Source organism: Phodopus roborovskii, unplaced genomic scaffold, assembly GCF_943737965.1.
Source record: "Phodopus roborovskii unplaced genomic scaffold, PHOROB, whole genome shotgun sequence".
Taxonomy (NCBI): Eukaryota; Metazoa; Chordata; class Mammalia; order Rodentia; family Cricetidae; genus Phodopus; species Phodopus roborovskii.
This window is the reverse complement of record NW_026126418.1, coordinates 70,720,707-70,734,899: the sequence shown is the minus strand read 5'-3', so window position 1 is coordinate 70,734,899 and position 14,193 is coordinate 70,720,707. Positions and strand designations below refer to the sequence as shown.

General features: G+C 50.2%; 1 protein-coding gene across 14 annotated transcripts in view; it reads right to left on the bottom strand.

The window, feature by feature from the left end:
• Rapgef1 (Rap guanine nucleotide exchange factor 1) overlaps window positions 1-14,193 on the bottom strand; it is a 116,396-nt gene that overhangs the window by 10,008 nt on the left and 92,195 nt on the right. For 6 of the 14 annotated variants that reach the window (XM_051185018.1, XM_051185022.1, XM_051185027.1 and 3 more), the window contains 5 exons: window positions 6,781-7,038; window positions 5,870-5,953; window positions 4,183-4,268; window positions 1,897-2,008; window positions 465-540 (listed from right to left, as the gene is read on the bottom strand). In XM_051185018.1, the coding sequence (XP_051040975.1) occupies window positions 465-540; window positions 1,897-2,008; window positions 4,183-4,268; window positions 5,870-5,953; window positions 6,781-7,038 (616 nt within the window). The remainder of the gene's footprint in view (window positions 1-464; window positions 541-1,896; window positions 2,009-4,182; window positions 4,269-5,869; window positions 5,954-6,780; window positions 7,039-14,193) is intronic. The other 8 variants (XM_051185020.1, XM_051185024.1, XM_051185019.1 and 5 more) reach the window with 2 other exon arrangements.

The window sequence follows — 14,193 nt, the reverse complement described above, 5'->3', positions numbered from 1 at the left end:
CCTGTCTACTTCTATGACTTAGTTTCCCCATGCCTTTAGATATTAATTAAGCATGGGGTGTCATGTGACACACAGTGGGCTAGCTCAGGGTTGGTCCCACACTGGACCTGGGAAAGCTCACCATAGGGCTGGGTGCAAAAGCTGCTTTAATTTTAATACCACTGTTGAACATGTCATTATCCATGGGCTGCCCTTGGAGCACATATGAGGTACCAACAAATGGTATACCTTAGGGCGCCCATGGGGCCAAGGGCATCAAGATCTTAACCCAAGAGAGAACATGCCCAGGCACAACTTTGACAGGATCAGGGTCTCCAGAGGTGGCCCTCTCCCTCCTCTGACCCAGTACCATCAGGCCCGAAGCTCAATCCAGTCAGGGTGTTTGCCAGGAGAGATGGCAGTGTACTGGGGTCATGTGATGCCGTTGGTGGGACATAAGACCACTGCAGTGGAAGCTGCCATACCTTTTCTGTCTGTCTCAGTAGCATGGACCAGTAAGATGTCTCCTGAACCTCCACGAACATCTGGCCCATCATCACCCTGGAGTAAAAAGAGCATGAGGCAAGGCTGAGGTGACAAACACATGCTTCAGGGACCCCGAGTCCCTTCCTTCTACTCTCCTTGGCTCAGCAGCGGCACTGTGTACATCAGACAACCTCTGCAGCCCCTGCTGCCATGGACTTAGTAGATGGGCACTGGTCAGAACTCTTGCAGAAAACCAGCACCCAGAAAGCTGTCCAGATGCTGTGGGCACCAGGGCACTGTGGCTTCAACCCTACCTTTATCTCCTGGCTCATACTGAAAGGTAAGATTCCAGGAGAAAGAGGCATCCCCTTAATCCTGGGTGACAGGAAGCCACCTTTGTGCTTAGGCCCTTTCCCAGGCAGAAGCACGGATCATCTGTGGGGATGTGCCCTGCAGGTTGTTCTGGGAAGGACTTCACTAGAAGATCACAAAACATAACAAAATTGCTCATGCCATCGGATGTGTCCATGGCCACCAAACTTAGCCTGCCAGTGGGAGACCAACTCTATTTCTACAGGCAAACAAGCTTTAATTTGCTGTAGTGACAGAGTTGTAGGCGGGGCTGGGAATTGAACTGCTGTGATTCTGAGAAAGACAGAGCCAATATCCCATCTGTACATCCCATGGATGTCTAACTTTGCTATTCCCACCTGGACTCCAGAGTTCTGGGTGTCCCACTTTCCCAACCTGACTTTCCAGAAGCCATTTAGCTCTTCCTTCAGAGGCTCTGCCTAGACCCTGCTAACCCTGCCAGCATCCTGATGGCCTCAGTCCTGGCATCTTCTTGGGTTGCTAGGAAGCCACTGAGGCTTGCCCAGGAACATGCACAGAGCAGCACCTGTTCTCTGTATGTTGTAACCATCAAAACAGTTCCCAGATGCACAGCTACTCAGGGGCTGAGATGTCCCATGGAACCCTAAGTTTCTAGAACAGTACAGAGAAGAGACAATGCTTCTAGGCCAGCTTCTTCCTCTTTCATGAAATGTCTGGATGTTGTTCTTATCAATCGGGCTCCTCAAACAAGGCCCAACTCAGTCCAGGCCCCAGTTTTCTTAACAGGCAGAGACCAGAGGAGGTAGAGGGGCTGTGTTATCAACAGCATAAACATGCCTCATACTGCTAAGGGCTTCCCATGAGCACTGCTGGGTGTTTCCTTTGCATTGCCCTCAGAAGTACATGCATGAGGCTCAGAGGGACTTTGGAAGGCCCAAGCTCACTTTGAGCTTCCCCTAGAACCCTTTTTAGCTGGGAGCCCAAGGGTCCAGGTGCTGTCTGACTCAGGTCTCCCTGCTGGAGCATCCAAGGACTCGTTTCTCTCTCCTCCCCTCCCTCTTGCTTGGTGCTATGAGATCCAGCCTGGGGAATCCTTACCTCTTGCTTGAGTGTCAGCCTGGCCATAATTTCATTGTGGTCAATGAGGGACAGTTCATCCACTTCCTCTTCTGACTGGGCTGACTCCAGAGCATCCAGTGACTTTGGGGACCTGGGAGGAGAAGTGGTTGGTGCTGAGAGTGTCAGACATGGCCCAGGTTCCCCAGTCCCTGGAAGCCTGTAGGCTGAGGCAGTGCAGGTGATGGTTAATCTTAACTATCAACTTAAGAGTCCTAGAGGAGTGCATGCCTGGCTAGTGTGAGGTGAGGTGGGAGGACCCAGTCACTGTGGGTGACACCATTCCCTGGGCTGGGGTCCTGGACTGCCTAAAATAGAGCTGAGCACCAGCATTCATTGACAGTGGATGGAATATCAGCTGCCTCAAGTTCCTGCTGCTGTGACTTCCCCATCACTACAAACTTTAGCACCGGACTCTGCACCAAAATAACCCTTTCTCCCTTAGGTTAACAGAAAAAGTAACTAAGATGTCTGCCTACACATAGGTCAGAGTGTAAGAGCTGTTCATGGACAAGCCCTGAGCAGCTATAATATGAAGTTGGAATGGTGGGCAGAGCCAGGGTTGACAGCTAGGCTCCTGGCTCTGCCTGGGGACACTTCTATTCCCTGGAAGTCTCTTGTGCAAATGGGAAGGACTAGGCTGTTGAGTGAAAGTGGTCCTCTGTGCCGTCCTGTGATGACGTTAGCTTGTCCAGCCCCATCACAATCACACACACAAGGACAGCACTTGAAGGGAGGTGCAGTAAGGTAGCTGTAAGAAGTGAAGCTCCACGTTCCTCCATGCCATCCTCAAGCCTTTCCCCAGGGATCCAACTCTGCAGACCTTCTGCTGAACAGCAAGAAAATGCAGTGACCCAGAAGATGCGCCCCTGTCATCAAGTGCTCAATCTCATAAGAAATGACCTTTACAATAGGCAGCCATGGCACTGGAGCAAGAGGGAAGGCCCTTGTGCAGGGAGACAGTCTCAGGGGCTCTTTCTGATCAGTGTGCTCATCTTCTGCCAGTCCTACCTCAGAAGTCTGCTGAGCTACAAGAATAGCCCTTGGGAGAGTCCTCCCTCAGGAGATGGCTGACCTGAACACATGAACGTGACACCTCATTTCAGTGAAGCAAGTGACAGATTCCGCAGGCTGCTTTTGCTTAGCACACACAGCCTTTCTGGCCAGGTGTTATACTAGAAAATCCACCATTGCTTCTAACATCTGGGGGAAACTTGGTCTGGGGGAGTCACCAGACAGACTTATGGCAGTGTGAACCCAAGAGTGCCCAGGATGCTGGCGGGCAGGTGGCTGTCCTAACTGCTTGCAGGTCTTTGCCTCTCTCCCCTTTTTTAAAAACCAAAACCAAAGCCTCTTAGCACCTTGCCTGCATGGAGGCCTGCTTCTGACAAGTGGGCAGTGCTTCGCTGTGCTAAATCGATGAGGCCTCAGGTGACATAAGACAAGGAAAGCCTGGCCAGCTGCTGCATCTCATAAGGAAGGTGACATCAACATGAGCAGGAGGAGATGCTCACTGGCAGCTCCTTCAGACTACACTAAGTGGTTCCCGGGAACTATCTACCCTTCTGCAAGGCTAATTTACCACTGAGGGGTGAAGACACAGGGTATCTAAAGGCACCACACGGCTTGGGTCATAAAAACCTAAAGTTATGTGAGATACTCCAAGGAGGAGAGGTTGGCATGTATGAGGCCTTAGGTTCTCCCTGGGGTGAAGGTGGAGGGAATGGGGGTGGGGTGGGGAGACTGACCAATTTTTGAGTTTGCTTTCCAGGTGACATAGGGGAACATTTTCTGTCTCCAGTGCAACAATGACACTGTGATCACTATTTCCACTTGTCAAGAGAGGGGCCAAGGGTCATAATACCTGTAACCTACTTTCAAAATGATTTAGCTACACAATACACATGTTTATGACTAGAAATGCCCATAATGACAAGTTTGCAGACAGGAAGGTCTTTAATACTTCCTTTGTGACCTGGAGTTGGAAGAAACCAAAATCAAGGAAGGTGGGACTGAGGCTTGAGACAGAAAAGGGGCCCAGTGTGGGTATGGGACAGCACACAGCACAGGTGTGATCAGGAAGGCACGCTGGCTGCTGCGAAGGCCTTTGAAGGGTGAGTTATTGGTGATCTTTGTTTCCTTGTAGTTTCCATCCTGAACACAGACAATTTTGAGAATCAGAAAAATAAAGAGTCTTAACAAAAAACACAGGTGGCCTCACTGAATACACCGCTCTTGGGGCCTGGATACACCCTGCTCACGTCTTACCTCTCCCCATTTTCTCTGCTGTCCTTCCCAGATACACTATTGACTGAGGGATCTCTGGGATGTCCGTCCTTCCCTGATGATGGTTCCTGCAAATAGAAGGAATGGTGGGGTTGGACAGACAGCCCATACTGGGGTGGTCTGCCTTCCTGGCACTCCTGCCTGCAAGAGTGGCCGAGAGCAAGTGCCTATGGAGCAGCTGGAGGTGGGAACAAGTTAATGATGCATGGGGTTAATTACCAGGAACACCTTCTGGAGACCAACACCTGCCTTTGGAGAGAGTGGAGGTGCCACTCCTTCTAACATCTATCACTTGTTAACCTGGGTATAGACACCTTACCCACTTCCTGAAGGAAGTCTCAGGAACTCCTCTGAGCACAGGGGCGGGGGGGGGGGGAGGGGTTGGACCAAGTGCTTTGCACACCTCTCCTCCTTCACTCTCATCCCCCTGTTCCCTACAGAAACTGACCACAAGGAAATCAAGGGCCTGCTGAGGGACACCACACAGCTGCTAAGTGACTACCTCCAAAGCTTTTATCTTTCACCACTACACCCAAACTCCCCTGACCTTCTGCAGAGTCTTCTGGGGCATGATCCTTAACCAGTGACAGTTTCAAAGAGTCCAGCTGCTCAAACACACAAATGTGAATTGCCTTGAGCAGATGAGCTGCCGCCATACCCAGTGTCAATACAATTCTACATTGTCCCTGAGCTGTCATGGAGCAGTGGAGAGGAGAGGCCTTGGGAATATAGGGACCATCGCCAGGGAGAGTACACCATAGTGGGGCTGGGCACAGACTCCCTCAAGTATACTCTGAGGTGGATGATGCTATAACACAGGTCACCAGTGGTTCAGCTCTCACAGAGCCAAATTCCACAGCAGGGACAGCTCCTTATTGTTGTTCTGATGCCTAGGGATGGTGGTGGTGCCTTGGCAGAGACAACTAAAAGTCTCAGGGAATCACAGAATGAGTATTCCTAGTGGAGGGCCATGCTATTCAAGCCGGGATTGCCAGTGCAGTGGTCCCTGGTGGACATACTCGTCCTTGAAAACCTGACCTCATTCTCTGGAGGAACTCTGGTCTCCTGGGGTCAGCGACCTCTGACCTCATCTCCTAGAGGATGGGAAAGTGACCTCTGACACATTTTAATTTGCCCGTTTTGCTGAAGCCAAACTTGGAAAGCCTCCCGCTTCACAAAGGACTTGCACCTTGAAGACACACACTGGGCAGCAGCATAATACAGGACTTCAAGGATTCTGCTCTCAGGAAGGACAAGTGTGGTTATGCATTACTTGCCTTACTTCTTTGGGAGTAGCTGAGGGGACAGTGAGGCATGCTGGGAGTAGCTGAAGGGCAGGAGTGAAAGTTTCTCCTGGAAGAGGGAGATCAGCACTAGAGGGATGATGGGAAGAAATTCCAGCAAGCATTTGGGGCTGTGGCCAGAGTGCACACAAGTGGCTTCTGGAGAGTTCTAGAAGACTCGTCCAGACAGGCTCTAAAAAGTACTGCACTCACTGAAGCAGAAGCAGGGGAGACCTCTATCAGAGGCCATAATCCATAGGACAGGCTGGTTTCCAGCAGGCTTATGGAGACTCAGCCAATAGAAGCAGCTGCAAGGAAAGCAACGGGGGGGGGGGGGGCAGCAGTTGCTGGCCCATGCACAAGGCCACCCACCCGAGGTTACTTACTCCCCGAGAGGGGGCCAGCTCCTCGCTGGTCTGGCCAGAGGAATACAGACTGACATAGTCACCCTCACTGATGGCATTTTCAATCTAGGAGGAGACAGGGTAAAAGGAAAGACAGTGGGCCAGGCCCTCTGCTCAGCCTCCACAGCTTAGAGAGGGCAGATGCAGGGAAGGCAGGCCTGGATTAGGAAAGATGCTCCTTTCACAAGAAAGAAAAGGGCTGTGAGCTACCTCAGTTATCCCTGGGAAGTGCTTCCCCAGGCAGAGGGCAAAGCTGCTCTCACTATCTCTTGTCTCTGTGCTAGTTAGGCTCGAATCTCCTGCTGGACCTTCTCCAAAGTGTTCAGAGCCATTCTGGGAACTCCCAGAAAGCCATTCCACTTGTAGCAGGGCCTGTGGGGTCCCCAGTCTGTGGCAGGACCTGTGGGGGTTCTCAGTACAGTGGGCAAGAAGCAACATAACTGACAACTCAAGATGCTGGAAATGTCCCTAGCCATCAGACCCTCTTTTGCACCTATATCTGTCCCCTCTGCTCTGTAATACAGTTCCTCCCTGTGTTCTGGTAAAACACAGGGGCCCTTGCATCAGCAACCTTACCTCTGCCTCTTCTACTCCACAAGTCTGGATCTCTCTACAGATACATGCCAGAAAGCTCGTAGAGTTTTCTATATTATCCTTGTGACAACTTACTGTTGTCACTAGTTCAATACCCAGCATGATGGGAATTCCATATAAAAGATTTGTCTCTGCTGTGGAAACAGGTGGATCAATACTACCCTTTGAGACCCCCATAGCTGCCAATCCAGTCATGATTTGACTGGGCTCACACCAGCGGCAGACTGGGCCAGACTGAGCAGTATCACCATTTTTCTAAAAGCCTGACGTGCACAGAGGTGTATGTGCCGAGTTCTCACCGAGTCAGTGAAAGAGGTTTCGGAAGGAAGGCGGACAGGGTTCCCATGAAAGCTGCTGTCCTGAGAAGACGAGAGAGGCCCGTCCACGGTGCTGGGAGGCGGACTGCTTACGGTGGGCACCGCTAAGTCCGAGCTCTGGGACGCGTGGACAGGTGGGAAATGTGGAGAGGAAGAGGAGGTAGGCGGAAGGAAAGGTTGGACGGAGGCTTGGTGGTGAGGCATGAAGTCCTGGGAGTAAGACCTAAACACAGATTTGTACTACAGAACCCAGGCAGAAAACACACACAACAAGAATGTGGGAAGGAGAAAACAGACAAGAGAAAAGGTGGTTAGGTTAGCCATGGTTCAGCACTTATGACCTGCCCTATTTTCCTAGTCAGGAGCTGTCAGCCATGCCAGACAGGCCCCTTACGCACTTACTTGTATGCCTACACTGCTTTCAGAAGGCTTGACACTGACCAGCACTGTCCGAACAGCAGATGTAGACAGTGGATTCCTTGTGTCCAAGGACAGGACATCACTCACATGCTGATGACCACGTGTGCCGTTGAGGTGGAAAGGGAACCTCTACCACCCCACCTCTCAGGGACCCCTGGGCTAAACACGCATTTACTCATTTGGAATCTTTTGAATGACTCTCCAGCTTATCCTTTAAAAGGCAAACATCACATTTTTTAAATATTGTAATGAGTCTCAGCCCCTGCTCCTTTTGTTTGTTTTTTTGAGACAGGTTTCTCTGTTTGGCCCTGGCTGTGCTGGAACTCATTCTCTAGACCAGGTTGGACTCCAACTCAGAGATCCACTTGCCTCTGCCCTTCAAGTGCTAGGATTACAGGCGAGCACCACTGTTGCCCGGCTATCTCAGGCCCTTTTAGAAAAGAACACAAGCCTCAGAACTGATTGGAGGAGCTGCGCTCCACAAACACTAATGGTTCTGTGACCTCATTTTCCTCCTCTCTTGCTCTTTGCACTGTTAACAAATGTAGTGATTTTACAACCTTCTGATGTCACCCCAGAACCACAGGCATGACTCCACTCTGCCAGACTGAGAGGTGTCTGCAAGTCCTCACAGCTTCTGAGGCTCCAGGAGCATGCTTCAAGCTCAGGACAACCAAGCTGAGGAGTGTGGAGTGTGTAAAGTCGTCATGCCTTGTAGAGGCTTACTGTCAATGCTGCTAATCAGCACAGGACCCGGGAGAACAGTGTGAGGATATGGTTGGGGTGGTGGTACTGCTGGCTTCATGTATCCACCACAGGCACCAACTGAAACATGCACAGTTCATTTGAGTGCTCTGTGCATTTGCTGTTGTGCAGGATTTTCAGAACTCACTGGGGAGAGTAAGAAAAAGGAGTAGGAAACGAAGTTTTAAACTGAGGGAGACTTTACCATTTGAATCTGAAATGCTGCCGGGCGGTGGTGTAGCACTCCTTTAATTCCAGCACTTAGGAGGCAGAGGCAGGAAGATCTTCTTGAATTTGAGGCCAGCCTGGTCTACAGAGTAAGTTCTAGGACTGCCAAGGCTGTTACACAGAGACACCCTGTCTCGAAAAACAACAATAACCACAACAAAAATCTTAAGTACCCAGTTCAGGGTCTCTAGTTGGTGGCAATGTCCTACAATGCTGGGGAACCTAGCCAGCAGAAGTTCATCACTCAGGCAGCCTTTGAAAGTTATACTGGCACAGGTTCTTGCCTCATACTCTTTGATTCTGGGTCAGCTGTGATTTGCAGCACAGGTTGCAGATCCTCTGACATTCCCCCCCCCAACTTTCCCATTGGTGTGACTCTGAACAAATACATTCTGGTGTATCAGTCTCTTCATCTTTAAAATGGGGGTGAGCTGGGTATGGTGGTACATGCCAGTAATTTACTAAAGGAGGCTGAGGCAGGTGGATCTCTGTGAGTTTCAGGTCAGCCTGGCCTACATAGTGAATTCCAAGACAGCCAGGGCTATGTAGAGACCCTGTTTCAAAATGACCCCCTCCCCAAATGGGGTAGGAAGGACAACCTTTCTCTCAGAGGATAGTTGTAGCCATTCAGTGAGATGGTGTCCTGCCAATTCTCAGTATGGCTGGTGCAATAGACCCATATTCAACACCAGCTGTCTTTTTCTACCCCTAAGAGCACAGGAGAAGTCATTAAAATACTAGGGCAGAAGTTCCTCAGCTATTTGCTGGACTAACAGATGCTCAGAATAGATATATTATAATTAAACAAAACTTTAAATTTCATTTATTTATTCATGTGTGTATTAAGTATGAGCACATCACGGTGCACGTATGGAGGTTAGAATTGGTTCTTTCCTTCCACACCTGGGTCTGGGGATGCAACTCAGGTAATCAGGCTTGGTGACATGCACCTTTACCTGCTGAGCCCCCCCCCTTTTTTTTTTTTTGAGGTGTGTGTGGGGGCTGGGGAGACAAAGTCTCACTAGGTAGTCTTCAATGGCCTGGCATTCACTATGCAGACCAGGCTTGTCTTAAACTCAAAGATCTGTCTGCTTCTGACTCCCAAGTACTGGATTAAAGGTGTGAGCCAGCACGACTGGGTACTGCTGAGCCATTTTGTCAGCCCTCAGTATAATTTTCTTTTTGAGACAGGGTCAGGCTATGTAGATCAGGTTGGCCTCAAATTTGTAATCTAATCTCAGTCTCCCAAGTTCTGGGACTATAGCTGTGTACCACTACACCCAGATATTGCTTTTATTTTTTTACTTTAAATAGTTGCATGCTTTTCTTTTTCTTCTTTGAGATGTTATTTATGTGTATGAGTGTTTGCTTCAGAGGCCAGATGAGGGCACTGAATCCCCTATGACTGGAGTTATGGACAGTTGTGAGCTGCCAAGTGGATATTGGGAATCCAACCCAGGTCTTCTGCAAGAGCAGCCAGTGCTCTTAACGGCTGAGCCATCCCTCCACCTCCTGTTTCTATTTTTTGAGATAGGATACCTTGATATGTTGCTCTGGCTAGACTGAACTTACAATCCTCCAGCCTCAACCTCCAATAAGCTGGGGTCACACACTGACTGATTTTATTATTAAGGTACTGGAACATTGCCAGACCATAGCAGCAGCCCAGCAGTGAGTGGGGATAACTCAATGGAAAGGAAGAGGCAGGAGCAATCTGTGTCTTTGGGACAAAAAGGCCTGGGTGTCTTCTTCCCTTTCAGCCCCTGCTCCTAGCCTGCTCAGGCATTCCAGTTATGCAGTCATGCTGGGACAAGAGCCAAGCTTGAGAAGTACCTTTCCAAGGGCCGGAGGTGCCAGGAAAGGCTCTCCAATCACCATAAAGCACGCTGGCCCTGGGCTGCTCGGTGGCTCCTGGGATTCCAGAAACTGCTGGGGGCTGGGCTCAACATCACACTGTTGCCACAGGCCCTGATTCTGTCAGGTCCTTCAGGATCATGTTCACCCCCAGAACTGGGAGAAGGGCACAGATGGCCATCTCACAGTCACCCACCCCACAGCAGCCTAACATCTATTTTTGGATCTGGGGAGTGCTTGGTTTTGCTTCTAAGATCCCTGTGCAGCAGGGATTTGTATTTATAGCCTGAGGAAGGCTGTTTGGGTAAGGATTCTAGAACACTCTGGGCTCCTGTCTGAACCCTGCACACTGCTGGGGGGATAAAGTGGTGCCAGAGTAAATGAGCACCAGGAGGGAGGCACTGGTCCTAGTGTCAGACAGTGTCTGCAAGGGACACTTGAGGGCCTGTACAGTGACGCCCAGAATGCTTGTGTGGGTCATCTCAGCTTATAAACTGACATGGAGTGCTGCTAAAATCTTCGAGACTGAAGGAACATAGATCACTTCCCTAACATCCTGTGCTGGTGGGAGGCGGTACGGGTTGGCCTGGATCACACTGAGTTCTGAGAGACTGGCCCTCACCTATCTGTCCTGATCTGCTTAGGGGGTTCCTCTGTTGAGCAATGTATGGTGCTGGGCAGGTATCATAAGCCAGGGATGGATGCAGAGAGCAAAGCCCTGACTATCAGGTAGAAAAGATGGAAACAGCAGCTGGCTCTTCTGGAAAGAGCTACTGATTTTTGTAGTAAAAAAGGTGGTGGAATCTGAAGGGCACCCTTCTATGTTTGCTTATAGTCAGTTCATTGAAGGCAGATCTACTCTATGCTGGTCAAGCCCCAGTGACACGTTTTCTCTGCTAGTCCTGGCATAGGGAAATGTCAGGGGGTGGGGCCTGTGATACCTTGGCAGAAAAGCAGAATAGCATATTTCCCAGCTACTTTGCTTAGTTCTCCAGTGGCCAGCTAGGATATGAGGGGGCAGGCTGCACTTCAGTAGTCAGTAGTGAGAGCTGGATCACAGGCCAGGAATCTATCTGATCCAGCCTGAGAGCTCCCAGCTTGCACAAGAGCAAACAGCTGCAATGATACATCTGCAATGGTGCTAAAGGTCAGGGAACCCCCCAAGAGGACAGGTCATCCCTGCATCAAACGTGTTCAGGATGGCTAGGTTTTAGATGCTCTTAGAAATATGGATATGCACTGGGTTGGTGGCACACCTGTTAGTCTTGGCACTTGGGAGTCAGAGGCAGGTAGATCTCTGAGTTCAAGGCCAGCCTGGTCTACAGAGATAGTGCCAGGACAGCCAGGGCTACACAGAGAAACCCTGTCCCGAGAAACCAAAATGAACGAACGATGAATGAATAAATAAATAAATAAATAAGAAAAATATGGATAAGCCACCAAATAGCTGCTTTTAAAAAGGCCACTAAACACAGTCACAGGATGTTGTTTTCATGATTTGGGAGTCTTTCCTTCGACTCACCCCAGGTGCTGTACTGAGCACTGGCCCTGGGCCCAGAGCACACTGCCTTCATCAGGGTGTCAACAGCATGGCCAGTAGCAGTAGCGGCAGCAGCAGCAGCAACAGGCTAGGTAGGAAGCCAAGCTTCAGCTGCTTTACCAGGGGAGACTGCCATGGCACCTTTAGAGATGGGATATGATCATGTCCAGGGTGCTAGGCAGAGAGGGTCCGGGTGACACTGCTCCCCACTCCCCTGTGCTCTTGCCATTTTTTCCTGCTCCCATCATCCCACTGACAAAAGCCCATATTGGGGCTGTCTTATCCAGGGGCGGCTCTCATTTGAGACTCCTGCTAATTACTGGGACTGCAGTTTGCAAGTGACAAATGTAGAGTTGCAAAGCCAAGTGGTAGATTCAGAGACTGATGCCAAGAGCCTCTAGACATGAGACCTGTTATAGGCCATTTGTCTTTGTCCCTGGCAAGGAGAGGCAGTGACATGAGTATTGACCTTACTAAGAAGGGCGACATTAACATCACACTCTGTCCAAACACCCTCTCCCCGTTAAAACAAATTTTTTGGTGCATTTATTTTGAAAAACCATTTGAAAACTCTAAAAACAAGGACAAAAGAACAATTAAGTGGGCCAGTGTAAAAACAAATGAAGTCACTTCTGTGACATGCTCCTGCAGCTGCACTTCAGGGGCTGCAGCGAAAGCCCCGGTTCTGCCACACTGCCTCCCAAACCCCACTGCACTTCAGGGTGCTCAGTGTGCTCTCTAGACTACAACCTGAATGGCCTCCGCTCTTAGAAAGACTTCACACAGACTAGAAGGGAGCTTCTCTCAGTCTAGCAACTGGTGGAACTATTCTCATGTGCTCGAGGCTTTGGCAACTTGATGGCCTCTAACATGTCTTTAGAGTGCTCATCATGTCTGCTTTACAACACACACCACCTCCAAAGCCACCCAGGAGGCATTTCTGATCAGCTATACTGGATCTCAGTATTTACTTGGCCACAAAATAGCTTATAAACTCTAACTTAATGCTGTGCTCTTCATGAAGGGGATCTAAGTTCTAACCTTGGCTCTGGCTCAAGACTGCAAGCAGATGGTTACTTGCCTTGCTGTCTCCACACCCTGAGTGGGGAAAATACTTGGTCTCAGATCTCTAAGGAAGGTCCTGGACAGGAGGTCAGTGTGACAAAGGAAGATAGGTAATATGCATCTGTGTGGAGCAGTTCATGTCACCATGTGGACTTTCTGTACCAGATAAAGCAGGGTGCTATAGTAACATTCAGGGTCCTGGACTGGCCCCAGAGCCCTGCCAAAATGTTGGGGCACAGATGACGACAGTAAGTCTTAGGTGGCCATGTCAGAAGTACAGCTTGTGAAAGCCCCAAGTCAGGCTCTATTCCACTCCCTTGTCCTTGGCATGGTGAGGCAGCCTGGTCCTGCCCTCCCTTCTGAGCTGGGAATGTATACCCTGGGGCTCTGATTGGGTGGGAGAAACACGGGAAGCCTGCTAACCTGCAGGCTAAGTCTATCCTTCTAGGAGGCTTTCTGAGGTGCAGAGCAGGGTCTAGTCTGCATATGCAGTCCGCAGTGCTGGCCTGCAGTAGCCTGGGCATTTCTGTACGGACAGAAAAGCGTAAGGTTTTTGTAAGGCTCATGGCTTATTTCAAGGGCTGGCTGCAGCCTCAGAAGACCATGTGAGTGCTGACCTTGATGTTGCAGGGATGGGAGCATTTCACCACAGAAGTGGGGACTGGGAGAGCAGAGTAGGGTGTGGCTGTGGAGAGAAATGTGCCAGCCCCAGGTGAAAGGATTTGCAGCCCTGAAAGGCCCTGGGGGCTGTGTGAATGATGAACATGGGGCACACATGAGTTTGTGGAGCCATTCACAGAACAGAAGAGAAGAAATGGTCAGGTGAGGCAGGCGTGAACACTCATTGATCACTTGCTACTTACTGGCCTCAGGGAACTCAGCCTAGCCGTGTAGACAGAAGTCAACACAACAATAGCTAGAGACCCCAGGACATCAGAGCTGTAGACTGTACTGTGCTGCCAAACTGTAGCCAGCGAGACAGGGATCTATGAAGTGGCTTTCCACAGAGCAGGCACTTTCTCCCCCATAAGGGGAATCCCTCTGCTGCTGCTAATGCCAGGAACCTTTTATGGAAACCCAGGAAGCCAGGCAGGCCCAGGGGACAACCCAGGAGGGAAGTGGCTCTGAACACCACCTCTCTGCCCCTGGGCCACTAAGTTCCACACACCCCCACACATACCTTCCTTACATGTCAGTGTGATTTAGCTTTGCTTAGGGCAGGAAATCAGTGAAGTCAAGATGAGATAGGACAAGCAAGTGTGGCTTGTGCTATGCAGAGCAGCCTGAGCTTGTTTTGTGCCTCATCATGGGTATACCCTTCCTGCCCTCCCGTATCCTCCTATTTTCTCTCTTTCATTTCCCCCTTCCTGTTTGGTTTTTAGATGGTATGCCCATCGTGTCTGTGGTGGCTTTTGGGTGAATTCTCAGGGATAGTTCATGGCCAGGAGGGACACAGGAACACAGGTGGAGTAAAAGGAGCCAGCCCTACATCTCAGGAAGTGGCTCTGGCTGTATCTATGGCCATAACACAGAAGCCAAGTGTT